The 26,513-nt window shown below is 50.5% G+C and overlaps 1 protein-coding gene across 1 annotated transcript in view; it reads left to right on the forward strand.

Moving 5' to 3' along the window:
- Nucleotides 1-26,513, forward strand: part of LOC103274137 (nitric oxide synthase, brain) — a 71,053-nt gene that overhangs the window by 18,997 nt on the left and 25,543 nt on the right. The window contains exons 2-3 of the mRNA XM_008071605.2: nucleotides 8,440-9,585; nucleotides 25,412-25,538. Coding sequence (XP_008069796.1) covers nucleotides 8,861-9,585; nucleotides 25,412-25,538 — 852 coding nt within the window. The 5' untranslated portion in view covers nucleotides 8,440-8,860. The remainder of the gene's footprint in view (nucleotides 1-8,439; nucleotides 9,586-25,411; nucleotides 25,539-26,513) is intronic.

Genomic DNA, 26,513 nt, shown 5'->3' on the forward strand with positions numbered 1-26,513 from the left:
TAAAATAAGTGCCATCTTATTTTAATGACACTTAAGAAATGTTTCTGAGGCCACTGGTGTTTCTTTTTATGAGAATGAGGCCATCCTCTTGAACATGGGTTTTATGGTTGCATATCTGGCTTGATGGGGTTCATTTGCTTGGTGTATAACTTAAAGTGACACTAAAAATAATAGTCCACAGTGCCATGTGCTTTATGGATTATCCCATTTAATTCACTACCATTTAAATGGCTCCATGTTATTTATTGACTATTACCCTTAAGATAGAAACCATCACCGTTCCCATTTTACAGATGAGGAAACAGGCTAATAGTGGCAAATGTCAGTCACAAACCCTTGTCTTTCTGTCTCCAAATCTATGCCTTTGACCACTACGCAGCACTTACAGCAATGGGGCGTGTTGTAGGGACAAGGGTGGGAGGCAGAGGGACATCTGTGGGGACTTCTGTGCCGCTGAGAGGTCCATAGATGGCAGGAACTTAAGAATCGTAGCCCTAAACCCTGGAACGTTCTGGCAGTATGATGGATACCGTGGACTACTGTGGTTGGCTGGACTGGCTCATGTAAATGAGCTCTGCAAAATGGAGATGAAATGAAGGTTCTGTGATTCCCCAGATCTATTTTAGCATTGGGACGACAGCCCTGTGGCTCTCTCCCGATGATGGAATGGACCATCAGCCCCGCCCCACCCTTGCGGTGTTGACTCACCACTCAGTTCTGGGGCCTGAGTGCTTCTGGCTGTACCTCTCAAGTTCCATGTTCTGACTCACTAAATCCTGCTTTCTCAGCATTCCAAGGAGGAGCTGGTGACAGGAACCCACTCCACTGGGAGACAGGACCAGTCTATGTGTGCACACCTTTTACCTGGTCCTTCAGCACAAAGTGCTTTAAGCAACACATGTCTGTTGGACACCACAGATGCTCAACAGAAAAGTGACCACTTACATGATAAGAATTAGTAGTGGTGGTGGTAAAAGAATCCATTAACTGGGCACTCACCACACTCTATGGTGCATTGCTAGAACTTAGAAAATATTAGCAGCTCATTCCGTACTCACAGACACCCTGAGTAGGTCCTGTTATCATCCCCACTTTATAGATGCAGAAATGATGACTCAGAGAGGGTGAGTGGCTTACCCACTACCACAAAGCCAAGTAGAGACGCTAAAAAAGCCTGGCTGCAAAGACCTTGCTCCTTTTTTAAAGGTGATGCAAAAATTATCGTAAATAAACAGTAATCAAACAATATAAAATAATAGACAATAAAAAACAAGCTTCCCTCCTTTCTAAGACCTCACCCTTCCAGTCCGCTGTCTACAAAGTAACCACTGTTAATGAGAGCTGGGTATTTGTCCAGAGGTTTTCAGTACATCTCCAAGCTTATATGGAAGCATGATGGATCTGTAGGAAAGATATATAAATATATCTATCAGTGTGCTTCTTGCTTTTAAATTTAACAATATAGCTTGAAGACCATTCCCCATTGGTGCTTAGATCTAACCCCCTGCTTATTTAATGTCTGCTCAGAATCGCATTGTACGAATTTACTGTAGTTTCTTGAGTAGTCCTCTATTGATAGTTCTTAGGTTTTTCCAATCTCTCGATATTCTGAACAACTCTACAAGGTAGAGTCGTGTGTGTGTGTGTGTGTGTGTGTGTGTGTGTGTGTGTGTGTTTAAGGATGTTCCTTATAGTTTATTTGCAGGAGAAATTCCTACAATTGGAACTACCAAGCCACGGGTATGTGTATTTTACATTTTGGGTAGATATTGTCAAACTGCTCTTCAAAGAGGCTGTACTAAGCAGTCATGTAAGAGAGTGCAGGCTTCCCAGACCCTCAGCAACAGGATGTCAAATTTTAAATAATCATTGTCAATACTTATGCTCCTAGCTCTCAGCAGAGTCTGTTCCTACTCCGAGATGTGGGCATTGGACCTGGGAAGATCAAAGTCCTTACGGGCAAACTGTAACCGTGAATCTGGGGGAATGCCACAGCTGGAGAGACACTTAGACCAGGGGTTGTGTGTCTTTGGGATTCCTAAGGTACAGAATGCCATCTTACCCCCCTGATTTGGGGGGTGGGGGTTGCAGCCCTGACTTACCAGCGTGGGAGAGAACACTTCAGCTTGATTCCCAGGTGGTGATCTCTCCAGGAAAAGACTGCAAATTAGCAGCTCAGGAAATGTAAAAAAGTTGGTTGTTTTGTTTTTTTAAGAAGCACACAGTTGGGTTTACGCTTTCAGTCTTTTGTTTGTGTTGGGGGTGGCAGTATTTTGTTTTGTTTTTGGAGACTTACAGGACTTGGAACGTGTTTTTAAATGAGATTGGAGGGAGACAGAAAGCAGGGCTGTAACTCCATTAGAGATTTTTGTGGGTGTGCAAACTGAAAACAGTCACGAGTTCACAGGCTGTGTTTTGTTTTCTTTACTATTGTTCATTTAAAAGGTGATACACATGTGATTTTTAAAATTTACATGATATTCAAATAGGAAAAAAAGGTACTCAGTGCAAAGTATGACTCCCTCCCACTTCTGACTTCTAATAGTTCTCTTAGAATGCAACTGTTGACATGCATTTCTTCCAGAATAATCCCTGCATTTACATGTACAGAATTTACTAATTCGTGCCTTTCTTTTATCACCTAATAGTATATCTTGGAGCTCATTTCTTATGTGTGACTTGAAATCCACCTCTCTTTTTAATGATACACTTATTGGACAGATGGGTTCGATTTCAACATACACTCGGAAGGCAGATTTCGGACACAGAACTGTTATCCCAGGTGGCACCCCACCCTGGCCTCTCTCTCCACGTGGTTCCAAGTGGATTTTCTCTCTCTCTTCCAATCCCACCCCACCATACCTATTCCCAGTGGACAGCCTCTAAAGGTAGCAAGATATTTGCAAACCTCCTTTGTCATTTTTCTGGTGTCTTTAGAAGGGAGAACTCTAAGAAATATCATCTGCCTGGCTAAGGTGTCTAGATTCTTGAGGAGACCAAGGGACAGTAGGCTACAGGGCAGAACAGTGGTAGCATTCTAGATCCATGCTGCCTGGTGACAATGTGACATGAGCCATTTGTGTAATGTTCGATCGTATAATAGTTCCATTAAAAAGAGTAAAAGGGTGGGGTGCAGTGACTCATGCCTGTAATCCCAGCACTTTGGGAGACTGAGGTGGGAGGATCGCTTGAGCCTAGGAGTTCGAGACCAGCCTGGGCAACATAGCAAAACTTCATCTCTACAAAAAAAAAAAAGAATAAAAAATTTAGCCAGGCATGATGGCATGCGCCTGTAGTCCCAGCTACTCAGGATGCTGAAGTGGAAGGATCACCTGAACCCAGGAGGTCAAGGCTGCCGTGAACCAGGATCATCATGATCCCACCACTGCACTCCAGCCTGGGTGACAGAGTGAGACCCCAACTCAAAAAAAAAAAAAAGTAAATAGCAATAGGGGAAATTAATTTTCTTGACAATTTATTTAAGCCACTGTATCCATAACAACATCATTTCAACATGTGACCAATATTTTAAAATAATCGCGATGTTTAAACGTGTCCTTTCTCACACTAGTCTTTGAGAGCCCATGTGCATTTTACTCTTACAGGACATCTCAACCAGACCAGCCACCTTTCAGGTGCCCCATGGCCCCTTCTGGCCAGCAGCTGCCATATTGGACAGCACAGCTCTGGATGCCCAGTGGTGGCTGGTCCATGTTGAGCAAGCCCTTTGAGTCTCTAGACCTCTGTTTCCTCGTTTTTGAATGGGGGATCTAGGCTAGAGGATCTTTAGGTCTCCTCTTCACCCTGACGTTCTCCAACTGTCAGTGCTGAAAACAGAAGGGCAAACCAAGACAAGCGGGGCATGGGCAAACCAAGACAAGCGGGTCTCCCTATGAGAGCTTCATCTCCTCATCTGTATAATGGGGGCATTTGAATGTGATCCAGATCCATGGATGAGGAGGTGCTTTGCAGAGAAAAAGAAGGGAGGCATAGTGTTATGAGATTGTTACTAAGACTGTGTTTGACCATAGCGAATGCTCAGAATCTACTTGTTACTAAGACTGTGTTTGACCATAGCGAATGCTCAGAATCTACTTGCTTAGCCTCAAGGCTACCTCCTCAGTTTACGTATCTAAACCTTATCCATCTCATCAGTCTGTAAGGTGGGGATAAAAATGGCGCTAATGAACGGGGTGCTGTAGCATGCCTATGGTCCCAGAGGTTTGGGAGGCTGAGGCAGGAGGATTTTGCTTGAGACCAGGAGTTCAAGGCCAGCTCTTGCAATATGGTGAGACCCCATCACTACAAAAATTTAAAAATGACCTGTGATGCTAGCACTTTGGGAGGCTGAGGCAGGAGGATCACTTGAGCCCAGGAGTTTGAGACCAATCTGGGCAACATAGGAAGACCTTGTCTCTACAAAAAAAAAAAAGCCTAGTGTAGTGATGCATGCCTGTAGTCCCAGCTACTTGGGAGCCTGAGGGGTAAGGATCACCTGAGCCCAGGTGGTCAAGACTACAGTGAGCAAAGGGTGTGGAGCCCGTGGAGCCACTTCACTCCAGCCTGGGTGACAGAGTGAGACTCCGACTCAAAAAAAAAATAAAGGCCAGGTATGGTGGTGTGCAGCTGTAGTACCAGCTACTCAAGTGGCTGAAGTGAGAGGATTGCTTGAGCCCAGAAGTTCAACTCCAGCCTGAGTAACAAAGCGAGACCCCGTCTCTGAAAAGCAAACACAAAATCCCCAAAAAAGGCACTTCCCACGGTGGCTATAAAGATTAAATAAGCCACCCCTGCAGAGGGCTCAGACTCCATGCTCAGCACACAGTCAACACTCAGTCACAGAAACTGCTGTCACCATTCCTCCTGTTGCAGAAATGAGGTTCAGGGTGGGAGCAGCTCGCCCGAGGTCATGCAACAAGGAGGGAGTAGCAGGCACTGGCCTATTTTGGCTCCCTCCTCCTGGCTGGCATGCCGCCCTGCTGCCCCGCTGCCCCGGTAGTCAGCCCCTCATTTTCTCGCAGCGAGGTAAATGAAATAAATACACCCGAAACCACTGAACTACTCGAAGGAGGCTCGGGTCCAAGTATTGTTTCCATGGTATGTATTCTGGCAGGCATGCATATGTGATTTGTTTAAAATCCCAGTTCCTGAGGGTGGAGGCTGGGTTGCAAGGCTGCTCCACCCGGCACCCACCTCTTTGCAGACAGTGCCCCCCACTGTGGCTGTCGAGAGATTCCTTGGTGCGATTTCCAGGGAAGGACCCCTTTTCTATAGGATGCCTGAAGAACCTTTGGCAGGACCATGATAGAGTAGAAATTGCCCTGAATTAAAAACCAGGAAATCCAAATCCTTATCTATTACATGAGAATAATAGGAAACCACTTTTTCTGTGCAGTCACCCTGTGACATTGCTAAGTTCCCTGCATTCACTATTTCATTTAATCCTCCCAGGTACCCAGAAACATAGTCATTATTACTGACTCTGCTTCACAGATAAGGAAACTGAGGTTCAGAGAAAATAAAGAACTCACCCAGAAATACCCAGACAGAGCCAGGAAGGACCTTAAGAAACGTCCCTGTGACTGTAGGGTGGCCAGCCATCCCTGAGAAGTCTCACAGACACTGGACATTTAAGACTGGGACAAGGGGTTATCCCTAGCGCAGCTTAACTTATTCATCTGTATAAGGGGGATAGCCGAACCTGGCCTTGGTCAAGACATGAATGAAAAATATGATAGCAGATGAGGATGTTCTTTTGGTAGGAGAAGGAGACAGAGAGAGTGTAGAGGAATTGGTATTAAGTTTATGATTGGTCTGGGCACGGTGGCTCATGCCTGTAATCTCAGCACCTTGAGAGGCTGAGGCAGGAGGATTGCTTGAGCCCAGGAGCTCGGGACCCGCCTGGGCAACATAGCAAGACTTCATCTCTAAAAAGAAAAAAAAAAATTAGCCGGGTGTCGTGATTATGTAACTGAACTCCAGCCTGGGCTACAGAGTAAGACCCTGACTCAGAAAGAAGAAAAACAAAGATTATGATTGACAATGGACAGTGCAGAGACACACAGCTTGTTCTCTCCCTCCCTCTCTGTGTCTGTCTCCCAGCAAATGATGAATATCCCTGCCTCTTCCCAGCCCAGCCTCTTTCCAATTCCTTCCAAAGATGAGGTTTTCTTTCTAGGACCAAGGTGTGAGAGAGAAACAACACCCTGATTTCTCAAGCACCAGCCAAGAGCCCTCCCTGATTCTAGAAAGCAGCTGAGCATCGCAGGGACACGCTGAGAGTCGCGGGGGAGGGGGAAGGGCTGTGCATTGTTCTATGTCTGTTTTCTCTTTTGTTAAGCAAAGTGCACCAAAGGCCAATTTTGGTCTTTGTCCTTTGGTAAGGTCTGTCCTGAGCCAGCGTCTGGAGGAAGCAAACTTAGGGTCCTTTCCTCCCCAAGAGGTCGCCTTCCAGTCCCTTCTTTCAGTAAATAATGGAGCCCAGTGCCAAACCCGGAAAGGCACCACTGCCTCTGCTGCCAACTAGACAATGAGCATCCTGGGTTTGGTACCCAGAAGAGGTGAGGCCCGGGAAGAGGTAATGAAGCAAGGAGCGAGAGGGCTGATTTGCCCCAGCAAGGAGGGACATGGGGGTCCTAGGTGTTTCTCCGTGCAAATCAGAACCCCAAAAACAAGATGCCGAAAGACACTCAGCCGCGACACACGGGCCACACACAGCAGAGAAATGACACAGCATGCAGGCGATGCATGAATACACAGAGAGAAACACACACACGGAGCGACGCCAGATGGAGAATGCAGCCCGGGCTGGGTCTGGGTATTCATTATTTCCTAACCCACGCAGAGGGGCCGGTGGAGTTACATAATGCAGGCTGCCAAGGGGAGGCTGAACTTGCTAACCACCCTCTTGAGGGAATCTGGGAAGTGGGACCTCCCTATAGGAGGGGTTTCTGCACCCACCTGCTGCTCTCAGAGGTGGCAGGAGCGTGTCAGCTGCCTCACACCCTGGAGTGACCCTGGGAAGTCACTAACAAGGAAACAAGGAAGTGTCAGTGTGTTAGCCGTGGCAGATGGGGGCTCCCTCATGGCGCTAAAGCGTGGTGAGGATGCTGGCAGGAAGGCACTTTGGAACGGAGATGGAGCTGGGACGGACGTGGGGGTAGGGAAAGCGATGAAGGAGCCATCTGAGGGTCCCCCTCATCCACCCAGGGCCCCACCCACCTGCCCACGCCCACAGGTCACCTTTCCCACCCCAAACACATCATACCATGCACACATATGGCCCCGTGGACACATGCCACAGGTGCACACCCCTCACCTGGGCCACAGCATCTCCAGCTGGACCCCCCGGTGGCCTTTGGTACCCTGACCAGACCCTATTTTCCTGAACTTGAGGGAATTGGCAACTTGGAAGTTGCCAACATTTCAGGGGGAAAGTTAGGAGCTGAGAAAATAGCTAGAATATGAATTTGAAATAGCTAGAGTATATGTTCACAAGCTCAAGGTCAAATCCTCCCTCGGCCATTATACTCTATGTGACCTTGGACAAGTTACTGAACCTTTCCAAGCTCGGGTTTCCTCATCTGTGGAGGGGTTATCATGAAGATCAAAAGAGGAAAAAAAAGGAAAAAACGTGTCAAGAGCAAAGTTCTCAGAGAGTGTCTGCTATGTTTAATCTTTGGGGGTTTTTCTTCTTCAATTAACAAATGTTCAGTGAGCATCTACACTGTGCCTATGCTAACCCTATGGGTCCGACTTCCACTCTTCCTAATGTTTCTCCCTCAGTTTCAGATGGTCTGTAGAGCACAAGTGTCTTTCACAATTTTGTGTGGACCCATCTCGTTGGTATTTATAATGTTTGTAGTGTGACCAAGTCCATCATTTTGAACTTGGAACAAGCTAATAATTGCAGAAATGGTCATGAGGCCAGTTGGCATCCCTCATCAGCAGGCCCATGGAAAGCAGGTCATTCCCTTCCAGTGGCCTTTGGAAGTGGCTGGAATGGCGAGCCCAAAATTCCGTGCCTGCTGGTCTCCTGAGCTGTGAGTGGGAAAAGTGCATGAGGTAGAGCGCACAAGACTGCTTGACAAGTTGGAGTGGTGACTTACTGCGGTGGGAAAGAGATAAGAGAGGTCTTAGAATTCTTGTCATTCGATTCCTGGCGCTGACTATTCATGGTTCCCCTAGAGAAAGTCTTTGGGGTCTGAGGGTTTTGATTGTGGAAATGAAACCCAGCAATTTGCAGCTAACTGGGAAAGGTATCCTCCTCCAGGAAGAAGGATTTCATTCCTAGGTTGGCTTCAAAACTCTGGAGTGTCTCATGGCCATACTTTGTCAGTTGGCTGTGTTTTCCATCTTCGTTTTGAAGGTGGTGTTGGACACTCCACTTCAGTATCTCTCTTTTTTCTTTTCACCCCCTCCCTTGTTCCTTCTCTTCAGCTCAGGAAGCCCCAGATCTCATCTGCATCTAACGGGCTGGCGACCAAGATATCTAGAGAATAGTTCACATCTATCATACGTCACTTCTAGACACATCCACCAGACACTTGTCCTCCAGTCTGCCTGACCTGTTGCTTAGGGACACGTCCCACTGCCTCTCCTGACGTCTGCCTGGTCAACCGTCATTCCCTCAGAGAGCAAGGAGAGAGGCAGACGCATGAAATCATGCCACCGATGGGCCAACGGCAATGAGTGGGTGACGCCGGGTTGACGTCAGAGGCAGAGAAGGCTGAAGCCTCTGCAGCACCCGTCTCCTGGCTCCTGCTCTTGGTGTCGCCTGCAGCCTGGTTCCTCCTGGCGAGATCATCTGGGCCTGATACATTCTGAAGTCTTCAGACGGGACTCTCGGAAGCCAGCCACCATGGAGGATCACATGTTCAGTGTCCAGCAGATCCAACCCAATGTCATTTCTGTCCGCCTCTTCAAGCGCAAAGTCGGGGGCCTGGGCTTCCTGGTGAAGGAACGGGTCAGCAAACCGCCTGTGATCATCTCCGACCTGATTCGAGGGGGCGCCGCGGAACAGAGCGGCCTCATCCAGGCGGGAGACATCATCCTCGCGGTCAACGGCAGGCCCTTGGTAGACCTGAGCTATGACAGTGCCCTGGAGGTGCTCAGGGGCATTGCCTCCGAGACCCATGTGGTGCTCATTCTGAGGGGGCCCGAGGGCTTCACCACACACCTGGAGACCACCTTCGCTGGGGACGGGACCCCCAAGACCATCCGGGTGACACAGCCCCTGGGTCCCCCCACCAAAGCTGTGGATCTGTCCCACCAGCCGTCGGCCAGCAAGGAACAGCCGCTGGTGGGGGATGGGGCCTCAGGTCCTGGGAACGGGCCTCAGCATGCCCAAGACAATGGACAGGAAGCTGGCTCACTCTCCCACGCCAACGGCCTGGCCCCCAGGCCCCCGGGCCAGGACCCTACCAAGAAAGGAGTCAGGGCCCGCCTCCAAGGCGGAGGGGAGAGCAACGAGCTGCTCAAAGAGATAGAGCCTGTGCTGAACCTCCTCACCAGCGGGAGCAAGGGAGTCAAGGGAGGGGGACCCACCAAGGCAGAGACGAAAGACACAGGAGTCCAGGTGGACAGGTAAGCCCCACAGGTGTGTGCGTGTGTGCATGCGTGCTCTGACACTCAGCCTCACAGCCCAGAGGCCCACCAGGGCTGTCTCACATGCCCGCGCCTACACATCATCTGCACTTAAAATTACAATCCCATGAAACCAGTGGGCATTGCCTCTAGTATGGATCTCTTGCCACGAAGCCCAGAGCTAATTAATCACCATGGTGGAGGACAGCGTGTCTCCCCATCTTTATCCCGGGTAATCCTCTAGGGTCCCTAACAAGATGGGCATTTTTCCAATCCGTGTTTGACAAGGGAGAAAACTGAGGCTCAGAAAGGAGGGGCTAGACAGGCATGGTGGCTTCCGCCTGTAATGCCGTTACTTTGGGAGGCCGAGGCGGGAAGATCACTTGAGATCAGGAGTTCAAGGCCAGCCTGAGCAACAGAGGAAGACCCTGTCTCTACAAAAAAAGGGGGGAGGAGGGGGTCTGAGGTTGTCCTGTGAGTGAGAGACGTGTGTGCACATCACCCTGAAGCATGTAGCTCATGCTGGGGCCCTGAGGAGAGACAAGGGAAGAGCCAAGCCCCGGCTGCCTAGGCCAACCTTCTCACCACAGCCAGCGAGGATGAGTAAAGTCATCAAGGAGAAGAGAATCCAGTATGGAATTGGCCCTGACTCCCAGAAACAGCAGTCTTGCTGGGGCTATGTGGGCGCTGAGGCTAGAACTTAAAGAGCTGGGTCCCAGCCCCTCCCTCTGTGTTGGCCAGATTGGTGTTTTCTGATTCTCCAGGGGAGGAGAGTTGGCCTCCCAGTGGATGATGCAGCTCTTTCTCTGGGGAGAGACCAGCAGCTGGGACAGGCGGTCAGAGAAGAGTGGGATCAGGAGATGCGAGAGAGAGAGAGAGAGAGAAACCACGCTCATCTTAGGTCTGCCACTGACCCTAAAGCCCTCAGTGCTGCCAAGGTGGGTCTAGGCACACCAGGAGGGAGACTCAGTCTGGGGCCACCCAGAAATCCAGACCAAGATTTTCTGACCCCTCCCCAGGAACCCCTGAGTGTCTGGGACTGTCCAGGAAGCCCCTTAGGGACCTGGACAAAGATGGCTCCATGGGCCCCTTCAGTCCTTCCTTTACCAAATGTTCACTGAGGATCTAGTTTGTGTTAGGCACTGCCCTAGGCTCTCATGGTAGAGCAGTGAATGAAACAGACAAAGCCCCTGACCTTGGGGAGCTTACAGTGTAGTGGAGAAGCCAGATGATAAACAAGATAAATATGTAAACTGTGTCTCAGAGGTCCCAGGATAGGTCCCATAAGGTTTTAACACTGTATTTTTACTGTCCCTTTTCTATGTTTAGATACACAAACACTTCCCATTGTGTTACAATTGCCTATAGAATTCAGCACAGTAACATGCTGTGCAGGTTTGTAGCAGGAGAGCAACAGGCTAAACTAGCCTCAGTGTGTAGAAGCCTAAGCCACCTAGGTGTGGTGTGAATACACTCTGATGTTTGCACAATGATCAAACCAACTAACTGCATTTCTCAGAACGTGACCTATCGTTAAGCTTTATATGACTGTATGTTAGTGATATATGCTAAGGAGTTTAAAAAAGAAGAAGAAGCAGGGAAGGGGATCAGAAGTATTGGGAAGAGGGAAATTTTAAATAGAGAGCTTTTGAAGACAGGGAGGGAGGGAGCCTGGCAGCTTTCTGGGAGAAAAACATTCCTAGCAGAGAGAATGGCCCATGCAAAGGTGTGAGGTAGGAGTATACGTGTGTTTGAGGTGCTTGGGATCCAGGCCTCCTCCCAGACGGGGCAACCCCCAAACTGCCCTTTGGTGACCCCTCTGTCTGCAGCAGCCCATCCCAACCCACCATTGCATACTACGGTTTTCCTGGCCTCCCATACCTTGGTGAAAATTGAGCCAATTCCAGTAAGACCCCTACTTCTCCAAGTAGACAAATAGAAGCTTCATTAGATAACCCTGGGCAGAGGGGAAACAAAGGTCATTTGTGGTGACTCACGCCTATAATCCCAGTACTTTGAGAGGTCAAGGTGGGAAGATTGCTTAAGTCCAGGAATTTGAGACCACCCTGGGCAACCTAGCAAGACCCCAAAAATTATCCAGATGTGGTGGCATATGCCTGTAGTCCCAGCTACTTGGGAGGCTAAGGCAGGAGGATCACCTGAGCCCAGAAGGTCAAGGCTGCAGTGAGTCATGATCATGCTGCTGCACTCCAGCCTGGGCAACAGAGTGAGACCCCAACTCAAAAAAAAAAAAGTCACTTGCCTCTGAGCCCCTGCCCTCCAACACCCTCTTGTCCTCTGAGTTCCCTGGGGACAGTCTGGAGTCTTCCCTGTGCCTCCGATCCTCACCTCCAGGAAGAGGAAGACAGAGAGTCTTGGCCTCAATACGTGGGCCATGGCGTGACCCTCTTGGTGGAGCAGATGCTCGGGGGCCTCTGTCACCCTGGACATCCATTTCCTGTGCTGGAAGCCAGGATGGGGTTCTCTGGGCTGGCAGGGATTAGAGAACTGCTTTACCCCCAATTAGCCTGGGGGCCTCCCAGGCCAGAACCCAGTCCTCGGGGGCGCTGCTACTTCCCAGGGGTCCCTCCAGCAGCTCACCCAGTGCATCTTCCGGGCCTCCCGCAGGTGTCTCCTTCCAAGGACTTAGATCCTAAAACAGCTGTGGGACCCAGAATCGAGGACATTGGCCTTGTTTTCCAGAAGACCTTGGAAAATGTCCCGCCCCAGAGCTGTGCCAGGCACAGCCCCTGCTTCTAAATCCTATATGACCCACCCCGCTCCTCAACACCCCCCTACCCCCAAAGAGAGCAGGGATTCCCAACAGGGGCTCTGTCTTACCTTCTGTGGGCAGAGTCCCCTCCCCTGGGTAGCTGAACCCCTACCATGTCTACTGTCCCATCGACTAGACTGCGATTCCCAGCTGGGCATGAAGTGGTGAGTGTCAGGATTCCCAGGGCTGTATTTCAGTCACACCTCCAGCACCCCAGGAGTCTGAATCTTTCTATGTGCCATGGAAAAGTCCCCCATAGGATCATGATACACTGTCCCTTCTCTCATTGGGGACTGGGCCCTCCCTCCGCAAAGAGCTCACTGGACCATCTTCCCCAGCCAACAGCCTGGGAAGGTACAGAGGCTTGGCACAGAACGCCAGCCTCCATGTGATGTAAAGGACTTCCCGGGGGCCCTCCTGGTAGCTGGGCCCAGAGAGACCTCACCAGACACCGTCTCAAGGGAGCAGACTCCTGCCTTAGTGTCCCCAAGGGTGAGGGCCCTCCCTCCAAGCCAGGCTGACATGGGGTCCTGCCCATCTATTTTTCAACTCAGGGGACTGCATCCCAGTTCCCCCAGCAACCCCATGTCAACCCTGCATGTGATGAGGTTGTTTGCCCAAAAGAATCGGGGGAAAAAATGCTTCAGAGGAGGTAAGGCTTGGGAAAATGTGACCCAGGGCCAGCGCAGGGCTCTTTGAAACCCACCTAGGTGAAGATTCTACGGATGAGTAATGTATGCAGGTCTCTGTCGCCCAGGCTGGAGTGTAGTGGCACAATCATAGCTCACTGCAGCCTTGAACTCCTGGGCTCCGTGATTCTCTCACCTCAGCCTCCCGAGTAGCTGGGACTACAGACACATGCCACCACACCTGGCTAATTTTTTAATTTTTTGTAGAGATAGGGTCTTACTACGTCGCCCAGGCTGGTCTCAAACTCCTGGTTTCAAGCAGTCCTCCCACCTTGGCCTCCTAAAGTACCAGGATTACAGGCATGAGCCACAGCACTGAGCCAGGATGAATAATATTTAATAATAGTACATGTCCCCTAGCTCAATGGCTCACACCGGGATTGGACCCAAATCCCCTCTCCATTTTTTAACAAGTATTTTTAAATGTCTTTACCAACCAGAAGCTAACTCATGGATAGTGTAGTCTACTTACCCTTTATATTTTTAAAATTAATATAATACCATAACTATACCATAAAGGAGACAGCATCAAAGTGACTTATAATTTTCAAAACCTACAATTGAACGTATCCACACCCGGGATATGACTCCACTGGAATGGTCAGATGTTTGTACCCAACACAAAATTGCTGCAAACACAACGGCATCAAAGCAGACTGACACCGGTGTGTTGCTTTGGCTACTCAGACGCCACCAGGAGCATCTCCTTGGTGATGCGATCTTCTAAAACAATGAACGACTCCTGATACAACAGTGGGTAACTCAGTCTTTCCTTAATTTACCCAATAGCTACTTGCATGGAAAATGCAGTGTATTTTTTTTTTTTTTTTTGAGTTGGAGTCTCATTCTGTCACCCAGACTGGAGTGCAGTGGCCGCTCCCAGCCACCGCAGCCTTGACCTGCTGGGCTCCGGCAATCCTTCCGCCTCAGCCTTCCGAGTAGCTGGAACTACAGGCGTGCGCTACCACGCCTGGCTAATTTTTGATTTATTGTAGGGATGAGGTCTCGCCAAGTTGCCCAGGCGGGTCTCAAACCCGCGGGCTCAGGCAATCCACTCACCTTAGCCTCCCAAAGGCACGGGATTACAGGCTGAGCCACCGAGCCCGGCCAATGCAGTGTATTTTAAAGCTGCACTTATATAGGAGAGTGTTGGGATCTCCATCCAGGAATTTAAGCCTGCCTTTTATATATGTGGCAGGCCAAGGGTTGTGTGGCAGTCAGGACCCTTTTTCTCTGGGTGGGCTGGTCCCTGGGGTTGCAGGACGGCCACCACCCCTGATGCTCCCTCCGTCCCCTTACGATGCCAGGAGAGCTCCCCACCCCCATCCTTGTTACACCCAAAGTGCCTCCCACAGATTGCCTAACTGCCCCTCCAAGGGCTGAAATAAGGACTTCGTGAAGAATCGGTGTCCCAAGTCAGGAAGTGGAAGCCCAAAGACACAATGTTCTTGGGGGTTCCTCGGGGCTGGCAGGCCAGGGTTGATTTGCATCCCTTGGAGCACACGGCAGCCTGGAAGATTCTCGTCCTCCCAGCAACCTCTCCTTACAGGCTCCATGTGGGACAGATGCCAGCTTTGGCATCCTGGATGTGGGGGGGGTAAAGAATCTCCAGCCCAAGCCACCCACATCCGGGACATACTTACCCGTCCATGGCTTTGGGACTGAACAGAGACTGAAGCCATCCCTGGTCTACAGTGGTGCCTGTCGCTCCTGTCCTGTGGCCCTGTCTGTCTGTCTTCCTTTCCTCTTGGAGACAGACTTCATCTCCCGTCCCCTCTCTTCCAGTTCCCTGCTGGGCCATCCCTGTTGTCCAGGGGTAGTGGCCGTCCCCTGGAGGAAGAAGTGAGGCTTACTCTAGAGGCACTCTCATCCCTTCATCCCAGGAGCAAGGTGGCGGCATGTGAGGGAGTGTGAGGGAGGGAGGTGGTGAATCTGGAAGCTTCCGGCACCTTCGGCGCTTGGGAGCGGTCACTTTAAAAAGCTGCCTCTTGGAGAGTATCCAGGTTGCTCAGCTTGCTGCCCTGAAGGAGGGTTCTAAAGAGGTCAAGGTCCTCAGTCCGGCATCCATCTGGACCCACAGATCAGCCTCACCCTGTGCTCTGATAAGCCCTCCCACTGCAGGGCACGCAGCTAGAGTACCTTCACACAGTCCTCAGCCTCTTCAGAGATTGTGTGAATTCTGCTTTGTAAGTAGGACTTTCATAGATGACGGAACTGGGGTTCAGAGAGGTGCAGAAACTTCCCCGGGGTCACAAAGCACTGGCCATGGGATGCTGTCAGTTCAACCTAGAAGTCTCATAATGAGTGTCTGGAATTAAAGGGAAACCCGGCAAGAGAATGTGACTGGGGAGCAGGAGTCAATTTCAGCACTAGAGAATCAGCTTAATTGCAGAAGCAGAGAAGGAGGCTCCTTCCATGGCAAGTCTCGTTAAGCTAGTCCATCTCTACTGAGCACTCCAAGTGAGTCAGGCCCCATCCTCAATGCTTTATGTGGCTCCTTACAACACCCCGTCTTCCTGATAAAGAAACCAAGGCTCAGAGAGGTGCAGTCACTTGTCCCAGGTCACACAGCTAGCAAGCAACAAAGCCAGGACTGGACCCCAAGCCATGCTCTTGACCTCTACCGACTGTAGATTGCACTGATAACCACAGTGCACTTGGCTTCTAGCCATCATGCTTCTGAGGATATAGAAATATTTCCAAGAGTCTGAAAGGGAAACTGAGGCTCTGAGGTGCATGTACTGAGGATAGCATCCCGGCCTGGTGCCACTGATATGGGTCACCCCAAGGATGCCCAGCATCAAGGTGCCAAGCTCCGGCCTCACTCAAGCCAGCAGGGCCTCCCCAGTAACGGAAGACCCCTCATCTGCTCTGTGGCCCTCACACCCTTTCTTCTGTCCTCTTGAAGACAAACCCTGGGTCCTGGGTCACCTCTAGCCCTTCCAGTTTTGTGTTAATGGAATCTGCTTGAGGAGAGAAATTAGAGGGAAAAGGGACACGATCAGAAAGCCCATCCTTCAGCTGAGGCTGCTTCCCACCTAGGCCTCTCCTCTTAAGCCTCGTGTTTATCTCATCTCTGAGTCTCCAGCATCTTGTTCAGAGCTTGACCCAGGGTGGACCCTGCTGGAATGAAGGAAGGGAGAAAGGAGGGAGGGAGTGAAGGAAGAAAGAAAAATAACAGGAAGGGAGGGAAGGAAAGAAGGAAGGGAGGACGACAAAAGAGAAGAAAGGAAGGAGAGAGAAAGAGAGGGTTCAGGTCCCCTCCATGGCTCACTCTCCCTTTAAGCAGGGCGGGTGACGGGCACCGCTTGTCTCAGAAGACTGGGGTTCTCAGAATTCTCTCCATCAGAACCAACCTCGGAAGGACCAATGACAGCGTCGACTCTAGGCCTGTCTGAGTCAGATCTCCTCCCAGGCGGTACTCCATGCATCTTGTAGCTTGGGATCCCTCTGCTGGGGGTTTTCAGCAGAGGGGCTGAGCCCAGGACCTTGGCCTTTGCCCTGATCTCGGCGCAGCTGGTCCTCCTCATCTTAACCACTGGAACGTGAGCAGCCCCGGCCCCTCCTAACCAGGGTATCACTCTCGTGCTGTGCCCTCTTTCTATCTCTGTCCCTGCCATCTTGTCAGGTGGGCCTCTGGCCCTTCGTTCTGGGTAAGAGCTGTGGAATAAGCTCACCTATCAAAAATCGCGTGCAGCCAGGGGGCTTCTCACCATCTTTCCTGCAGTGAATATTTACCGAGCATCCATGTGGCCTTGATGCTGTTCTCGGTGCTGGGGACCCGCTGTTGAGCCTCTGCCTTCATTGAGTTGTATCAGAGATGCGAAACGAATAATAGATACACACAGCCATTTTAAATAGTGATATGTGCTATGGAGGAAACAGAACAGTGATTCTAAGAGAAGTGGCTTGGGATTGGGTAGAACATTTATTAGATCAGGGGATCAGGAAAGGGCCTTCTGAAGAGTGGACATTTGTACTGGGGCCAGAAGGTACCGGCCATGTGAAACCTAGGGAAGGGTGTTCCTGGCAGAGGGCACAGCAGGAGCAAAGGCCCTGCGGCAGGACCAGATTGGGTGATGTCCTAAGAACTGTAAGAAGGCCTGAGGGGAGAAATGGTAGGCGGTGAGGCTGGACACATGGGTGGGGCCATCACCCACTCTGCTGTCATTTCCTGTCCCACCCCCATTCACTCATTGTATCAGCTTCCTGTGGCTCCTGTAACAAATGACTCGTTGGCCTACACAATACACCTTCCTTGGCTCGTGGTTCCAGTGACCCTACATCTGAGTGGGTCTCACTGGGCTGATGTCAACTCAGGGGTCAGCAGGGCTGCGTCCCTTTCCGCAGGCTCAAGAGCAGGACCCAAGGCAGGAGCGTAGCATCTTGCTTCCACACCCTCAGGTCAGCTCTCCCTCTGCATCCCTCTTATAAGGGCACATGATGACCCTGAAGCCCCACCAAGGCAACTCAAGGGAGTCTGCCCATCTCAAGAGCCTCGGCATCCCACCACATCTGGAAAGACCCTTTCTGTAGATGAGGAGACGTTGACAGGCTCAAGGGATGAGGACCTGGTGCCTCTGGGCCATTATTCATCCCACCACACCCATCCAGCCTACAGCACAGAGCAAGGCTGTGGCCAGGTCCTGGGCTGCCCAAGGGCTGTCCCCTGTACCATCTCTTGAGGTTTCCCTGGACTCAGTCCAGTGACCTTGCTTCCAGCCCCTCCCCCGACTACCTATTTTAGGAAAGCCCCAGCTACCTATTTTAGGAAAGCCTTTTATCCTCGTGTTGAGAGGCCTCAGTTTTCCTGTCTGTAAAAATGAGATGAGCCCTAAGGTTTGGTACCATTCAGGTTCCTCGTGAAGGTCCGTGGTGGGCACCAGGATTGTGTACCTACCCTCAGAACCCCCTGGAACATTAACCCAAGGGGAGGGGCTCAGACATCCTTTTAGGTCAAAGGTCACAAATTGGGGTTGAAGGTCACAGTTCTCCCATGAGTTTTGGGGGGTTTTTCCTTAAAGATGAGATCTCTCTCTGTTGCCCAGGCTAGAGTACAGTGGTGCAATCACAGTTCATTGTAGCCTCCAACTCCTGGGCTCAAGCGAGCCTCCCACCTCAGCCTTCTGAGTCACTGGGATTACAGGTATGTGCCACCATACCTTGCTAATTTTTTATTTTTTGTAGAGACACGTTCTCTCTGTGTTGCCCAGGCTGGTCTCGAACTTCTGGCCTCAAGCAGTTTTCCTACCTCGGCCTTCCAATGTGCTGGGATTATAAGCGTGAGCCATCATGCCCGGCCTCTCATGAGTTCTGTTTGGCCTTTCAAGTTTTCTGAAAAAGTGAATTTGTAATGAAGTAGCGTTTCCAGCTTCAAAAGAACTGTTAGTGTCCTGGTGAGGCAACCAACAGCAGGAACTGGAAAGGGGCTGTCATGGACCCTCCTCCTCCCCAGCTTCCAGACTGCCCAGTCCACACATTGACCTCACTAGCCTGGACCTTGCTGGCGTGAGCTTGAGAATCCTGCCTAGCTTTGGTGATATTCGTAATTAAGAATCTTGAGTCGGCCAGGCACAGTGGCTCACGTCTGTAATCCTAGCACTTTGAGAGACTGAGGAAGGAGGATCGCTGGAGTCTGGAAGTTGGAGATCAGCCTGGGCAGCATAGTAAGACTCTACTTCTACAAAAATAAAAATAAAAAAATCTAGCTGGGTATGCAGCCTCCAGCTACCCGGGAGACTGAAGTGGGAGAATCACTTGAGCCCAGGAGTTCAAGGCTGCCGTGAGCCATGATTGTGCCACTGTACTCCAGCCTGGGTGACAGAGCGAGACTCTGTCTCTAAAAAAAAAGGAAAGAAAGAAAGAGTTGTGATGGTGAACCCCAAGGTCCTCCACTCCCTTCTCAGCTGCAGCATTCACAGTAGAATTCCTCCTCTCAAAAGTACACTTTTCTACTCCACATGGACTCCCTCCCCCACCAGATGATGAAATCTAAGAGAATGACTTTGCAGAGACCCCAGTCCCGGTGTCCATAGACCCCAGGCCTTCCTGCTTTAACTCAGCTCCCAGCATCCCCAACCAGGTGGAGACTGGAGTCAAGGGCTATTGGCATGTGCAGGGTGAGGAGGAGCCAGAGTCAGAGCGTGGTGTTGGCTGAAGAACATGGGCAGGGCCTCCCGCCAGGACCAGCTGCTCTTGCGAGCCCCCCCCACCTGGCTGGGCCTGAGCAGGCGGCAGCCCCCACCTCCCTGAGCCCGTCACAGGGGCCAGGCCCACCTGCTCCCCTCCCAGGTGCTCAGGATCAGGGAATGGGCAGCACTGGGCTCGCCTACGCACATGCAAGCTTCCCAAGGGGCCAGACCCAGGACTCCCGGCTCTCTGTGCTGGATGAGGTCAAGGGAGTCTGGCGGTCTCCTGGGAAGCCTTGGAGGGTCTGACAGAGGTTCTCAGGAGGTTTAGAGACGCAACGCCGACTCTTGGCTTGAGTTTGATCACTCGGTTAGCGAAGTGGAAAAAAGGATTTTGTTTTGTTCTTGCCAGAAAGCACAGGAAAAGCTTGCCAGGAGGGAGGCAGAGAACCACACCTGGCCTTATGGGGGGACGCGGGTGAGGAAGGAATGGAGATGAGAGTTGACATTTCTAACCCGGGAGGAACCTAACTGTCCGCTGCTAGAGTCCAGGCCAGAGAGGGCCGGAGACATGGGTCTCCCAGTGTGTCCGTGGACCACCAGGTGTGCTCTAGCAATGCAGGTCTCAAGGTTCCCACCCAGACCCACTACTCAACTCTCCAGGGGGTGGACTCCAGAATCTTAATGTTGACAGGCCCCTCGGTTGATGCACCCTGGAGTTTGAGAACCATCAAATGTGACCGCAGGGTAGCTCTGGGGCTGCCAACCTACCAGAGTTCCAAGTGCTCTGTGGGATGGCTTTTCCAGAGGTCTCAGGACACTTGGAAAAGGAGGGTGAGCAGGAGTCACTTAGTGAAGGCGAGTTCTTCAAGCCCATCTGGGAACAAGGGACAGCTAGTAAGTAAATCCCTGAAGAGCCATGGGTAAGCAGGGACCAGGGTGGGGAGGAACCCAGAAGCATGACATTGGGGCACGCAGCCTCATCTAAGCCAGGGCCTCTCCGTGGGGAGGGCAGTTTTGCCTCCCAAGAGGCATGGTCTGAGGAGTTTTTGGTTGCCATAACTGGGGCCTGTATGCCACTGGCATTTAGTAAGTAGAGGCCAGAGGTACTGCTCAGCACCCTACTGTGTACAGGACAGTCCCACCACAAAGAACTCATGGATCCCAAATGTTCACAACACCCAGGTGGAGAAACCCTAATCTAAACAGATCCTTCCAGGCAGCTGGGTGAGACCAGGACTCATGAGCACTGGCAAAGGGAAGTCACCATCCCGGAGTCTTGAAAGTCAAAAGAGGCCCAGTCTCCTTCCTTCTGTGGGCGCCCAAGATAGCTTTTAAATGAAGAAATGATGAAACAAAATTAACAAAATTGCATTTCACTCGTGAATACATTCAGCACATCCACCCCATTTGGAAGGAACATCCAATATCTGAATCTGGGTTTCTGGCCAGGCACAATGGCTCACACCTGTAATCCCAGCCCTTTGAGAGGCCGAGGCAAGAGGATTGCCTGAGCCCAGGAGTTCAAGACTAGCCTGGGCAACATAGTGAGACTTTGTCTCTATAAAATATCAAAGACATCAGCTGGGCATGGTGTTGTTCACCTGTAGTCCCAGTCACTCAGGAGGCTGAGGCAGGAGGATTCCCTGAGCCCCGGGGATCAAGGCTGCAGTGAGCTGTGATGGTGCCACTGCACCACAACCTGGGCCACGTGGTGAGACCTGGACTCAAAAAAATAAATTGAAGCTTTCTCTTCACAGGTGTGAGGTCCAAATGCTCCCCCACCCCCCCACCCCCGCCGCCACAATAATCCCCATTCACAGGGATTCCCAACTAGAACAGTGAAGTGACATCTTGTTTTCAAGCTTCTACACTGGTCACTTGCCATGTGACCCTTGACAAGTTACTGAATCGCTCGATGTCCTTAGTTGTAAATGCAGATAAGCATCGTTTATGTTTAGTTAGTGCCAACTATGTGCTAGGCATTTTATGAACATGACCTCATTTAGTTCTGAGGATGCATGAAGTGGGGCATGAAGTGGGCTTTGAAGGCTGAATAGGAGTTGGCTCTTGGTAGAGAGAAAATGAAAGTGCATCCAGAGAGGGCAGGTATAAAGGTAGGAGTAGACACAGTGTGCCCCTCGGGAAGAGGGAAGAGAGAGAGATTAGGGCCAAGAATGACAGGAGGCAGGAGTCTGGAAAGGAAGCAGAGCATTATCAAATTCCTGGGCTCCATGAATAAAGCATGGCAGCTCGGAAGGTTCTGAGTGCAGGTATCCTAACCCAGGGAAGATGCCTCCTGCTTGGAGTCCTGTCTGCCTCCGTTTCCCAGCCCAGTGACACTGCCCAATCCCAGAACCCTGAGCCACATGTGGCTCTTTCTATGTTCAGGTGAATTAAAGTCAAAAAATTAAAAATGTGATTCCTCAGGGACAATGATTCCATTTCAAGTGCTCCGTGGCTGCATGTGGCTAGTGACTATACAACCCAACAGATATGAAACATTTCTGTCATCACAGGGAGTGCTGCCACATAGTGATGTCTTGGAGGAATTGTCACTGTTCCTTTCTCTGTTTCCATCTAATCATCCATAAGCAAATTAGCAGGAAGTGATAGCAGCTGCCACACTGCTATAAGCTTTCCCTCATTTAACCATCTTAGATGTGATTAACCCATTTTACAGGTGAGTAAACTGAGACTGAGACAGGCTAAGTATCCAGAGTTGCATAGCTTATGACTAGCAAGGCCAGCCTTTGAATCCAGTTCCACCCCGTCCACATGTCACCCTCCTCATGCAAACCCACCAAGCACATAGATCCAGGGGGAGCAGATTCATGGCAATGAGCCAGATGTTTCTCTCAGACCCAGTTATCACTGGCAGACTGGGGGTTGGTCATCTACATCTACTTTTAATTTTGCTCCTGGGTGACAGGAATTAAAATGGCTCAACTTGGGTGATCCCCGTGGCCCCAATATTTAAAATATCCTTCCCCTGCTCACCACACAGGACTCCAAAATAAGTTTGTGTTGGCAAAACACTTCAACTGCATTATTTAAATGAAGGTGTTAATGGCTTAAAAAAAAAAAGAATGACAATGAAAGGAACTCACAAGGAGCCATGTGGTCTGTGTCAGAGTTGCCTGGGTAATTGTCCCCTGTCATTTTTGTAAACTAGCTTGGTTCGGCAAGAGTTGTTGGGTTACTTGCTCTGTCGCCTCTGGCCAGAATGAGCATCCGCCTCTGGCCAGAATGAGCATCCTAACGGCTCTTTCTATCTCTGTTTTTAAAAGGAAGGATCTGGGCAGACAGTCAGTCAGACCTAGTTTCAAACCCCAGCTCTACTATGAGCTTGCTGCAGGACGTGGGGAAACTTACGTAACCTCTCTGGGTTCAGATTTTCTGTCTGTGAAATAGGGCTTTTAAGGTCTGCTGGAATTAAGTGAAACAACTTCTGCGCAAGTACTTGGTCTATTACGGACACTCAAAATGCATTAGCCCCCTCCTTTCTGGGCTGAACCCTGTTTCCGGGGTGAGGTGATATCATAGCATCGGGAGTTTTAGAGCCAAAAGGGAGCTGAGTGACATTTCGAGTGGCTGTCTCAGCCGACAATGCCTCTGTTTATCACCATGTAGGTAACCATCGACTTGGGAAATGTCTGTGATCAAGAGCCACTCTGGGTATGTTTTGGTGACATTTTAAAGAAAGGAAAACAGAATGTTCCCTCTGACAAATGCAAGCCACTCCAAGCAGAAGAGCGAAAGTGGCCTTAACATGTGCTGTGGGGACTAAGAGAGCCACTGCAAGAAGTGGGTCTGGCTGGCCCCAGGAGCCACTGGAGAGGCCACTGAGGGCTGTGCACTCAGAGCTTGAGCCCTGGCTTCTGGTTCATCCCAGATGACTGTCTGCACCAGACTGGAGGACAGAAGGGTCCCCAAAGCTGGGAACATGAAAGCCGGGGCTAGACGAAGGCCGTCCTCAATGCCTGGGCCACAGAGCAGACCACATCGCCCAAGTTGGGGAACAGACAGATACCATAGCAGGAGTCAAATAGAATAGGAGGGTCAAAAAGAGGCAGACCATTGGGAAGCAAGAGGACAGCACTTGGAGGGTGGAATAACAGGGTGAGATGGGGCTGATGGTGCCATCTGGATTTTGAGACTGTGTCCTGTCTCCATCTCAGAGGGTGGCCTGTGGAACCTTGCTGAGATAGCCTCATCCCGAGCCTATTAGAGTTCAAGGGCAGAGAGCCATAAAAGCTTAGCGGGTAAGAAATCAAGCTCTAGCCTGCGTTTGAATCCACCATCCTAACCACTCCTAACCATAGCTAGTCACCTAACCACTCCTAACCAGAGTTTCCTCATATGATCATAATTATAAAGATGGTGGTGATAGCCACGATGAAGAGGAGGATGATGATGAGGGTGGTGGTGGTGATGATCATGGAGAGTTTGATGTGGCGATGATGGCGGTGTGATGGCGATAGTGATGGTGATGAGGGTGAGGAGATGGCTGTGCTGGTGAGGAAGGATTGGATGATGATGATGATATGGTGATGATGGTGGTAAGATGGCTCCACCAATGAAGAGGAAGAGTTGGGCGGTGGCGATGCTGGCGATTTCCTAATGATGGCAGCGATGACGGCGATGGCCCTGGAGATTGCGGTGTGATGAAGTTGAGGAGGAGGATGAGGATGAGGGTGGTGGTGGTGATGATCGTGGAGATTTTGATGTGGCGATGATGGCAGTGTGATGGTGATGAGGGTGAGGAGATGGCTGTGCTGGTGAGGAAGGAGAATTGGATGATGGTGATGATTGGGGAGATTGTGATGTGACGAAGTTGACGGTGATGCGGATGAGAATGATGATGGTGATGATCACGATGGTGGTGGTGGTGAGGGCGATGAGGAGGAAGAGTTGGGCAGTGGCGATGCTGGTGATGTTCCTAATGATGGCGGTGATGGCCCTGGAGATTGCGATGTGATGAAGTCGATGATGAGAGTGATGAGGATGCTGGTGATGGTGACGGCGATGACGATCGTGGCAGTAGGGTGGCCCTGCTGCTAAGGAGGAAAAGTTGGATGAGGGTGATGATAATGGTGGTGGTGATGGGAATGATAGTGGTTTTGGCGAGGATGTGGTGGTGATGGTGATGGTAAAATGATGGTGACGGTGATGATGGTGGCAATGATAGTGAGAGTCCCTACTTTGAAACAGACACGAAAAGTGGGTGTGGTGGCTGACACCTATAGTCCCAGCACTTCGGGAGGCCACGGCGGGAGAATCGCTTGAGGCCAGCGGTTTGAAACTAGCCTGGGCAATGTGGCAAGACTTCATCTCTACAAAAACAAATAAATTATCCAGGTGTGGCAGTGCATGCCTATAATCCCCGCCACTCGGGAGGCTGAGGTGGAAGGTTCACTGGAGCACAGGAGTTCAAAGCTGCAACGAGCCATAATCATGCCACCGCACTCCGGCCTGGGTAACAGAGTGAGACTGCATCTCCAAGAAAAAAATATGGGTTAGAATACCAGGCTTTGCCACTAAGTGACCTTAAGCGACTTAGCTTCTCTCTGTCACACCCCATCTGTCAAACAGTAATTAATAACCTTTCCTGCCTTTCAAAGGTTTGTTGCAAGGGTTAAACAAATTAAAACATATGTAACGTGCCCAGCGCATGGTAAGTACTTAACAAATGCTAGCTATCATTATTATTAGCATTCTTATTTTGATTGCTATGTTTCCTTTATTTTGAGAATCATTCTGCTTACCCTGAGCTGGTATTGTTCAAAGCCCAAAGCCTCAGTCAAGGCCGAAATGACTTGTTTCCCCAGCCACGGGTGTGACCTGGGCTTCCCTATCCCTCTGAATTCCTACTTTTTCTGTTGTTAAGTGTCAAGGGCATTACTCAGGGGACCACATGGAGTTCTATGAGGAGACGGGTCTCCGGTGTTCCCAGATCCATGGAACGGGGAAGGGGAAGGGATGAGCAAAACCCATGTCCACAAAGATGAGGAGATGCCGCCTGGCGAGGTTGCCTTTGCATGGTGCCTAGGGTGGCCTCCCCACCTGTCGCTCTCGATCCCTGCGAAGCAGCCGACTGGGCACCTGAACTCACTGTCACGTAGTCAGACGAGTGAGCCACTGAGGCTCCCCATGGACCCAGGCCTTCCAGATCACAACCACCCGTGGTCACGCCGGCGTCTCCCCTTCCTCACCTGCCCCGCTTTGCCTTTCAGAGATTTGGACGGCAAGTCACACAAGCCTCTGCCCCTCGGAGTGGAGAACGACCGTGTCTTCAACGACCTGTGGGGGAAGGGAAATGTGCCCGTCGTCCTCAACAATCCGTATTCAGAGAAGGAGCAGGTGAGTGCCTGGTGCCTGCTGACACCACCCGCCCCCGCCACCCTACTCTGACCCCAGATGGGAGGGAAGTCAAACCCCTAACCATGTCAAGATGGAACCAGCTGCCGCAGCTGGAGGGCTTGGGAGGCTGCGCCCAGGAGCGCTGGTCCTCAGATAGGATCTGGACTTTGTTTCTGTTTGGTTTTCTTTGTGAGCTTGCCATTTTTCCAATTTTAATCCTATTCCTACCAGGAAAGGCATTCATATGGTTCCAAATGTAAAAGATATAAAAGATACATGGTGAAACATTTTTCCCTCTCCTCTAATCCCAGCCACAGTTTCTCTTCCCAGAGGCAAGCAATATTAATGTTTTTTGTGTGTTTGTGTAGCCATATTTTATGCATGGACAGACAAATGTATGCACTTATTATTTATCACACATTCTTACACAAATGAAAGCATATTACTCACCTGACTGTTCACCTTGCATTTTCACTTGTCAACATATCTCAGAGATTAGTCCTGTCAGTAGGGGACAAGTAGTAGGCAAAGTTGTGGATAGGTGAAGAGGGTCTCGGTTCCCTTTACACAGCTGTGTAATATTCCATTGCATGACTATGCCACGGTTTATTGATTTAGTCTTTCATGATGGATATTTGGGCCATTGTCAACATTTTGCTATGAGAGTGCTGTAATGGGTGACAATGGATGAATGTCACATTTGTCACATGGTCAGGCTTATCCAGAGAATAAATTCCCAGAAGTGAAATTGTAGGTCAAAGGTCATGTACATGTGTGACTTTTGGTGGAATTGTGAAATTGCTCATGGTAGAAATCCCACCAGCTAGTAGAAGGGTGACAATTTCCCTGCAGCCTCGCCAACTCCGTCTGTCATCCAGTTTTTTAGACTGTGCCCATCTGCTCAGTTGTGTTTTGACAGCTGAGTCAATGTCGCTTCCCAAGAGTGGCTAGCTTTGCCCGGAGATCAGCAGGGCC

Source organism: Carlito syrichta, unplaced genomic scaffold, assembly GCF_000164805.1.
Source record: "Carlito syrichta isolate Samal-C Ts95f unplaced genomic scaffold, Tarsius_syrichta-2.0.1 Scaffold314525, whole genome shotgun sequence".
Taxonomy (NCBI): Eukaryota; Metazoa; Chordata; class Mammalia; order Primates; family Tarsiidae; genus Carlito; species Carlito syrichta.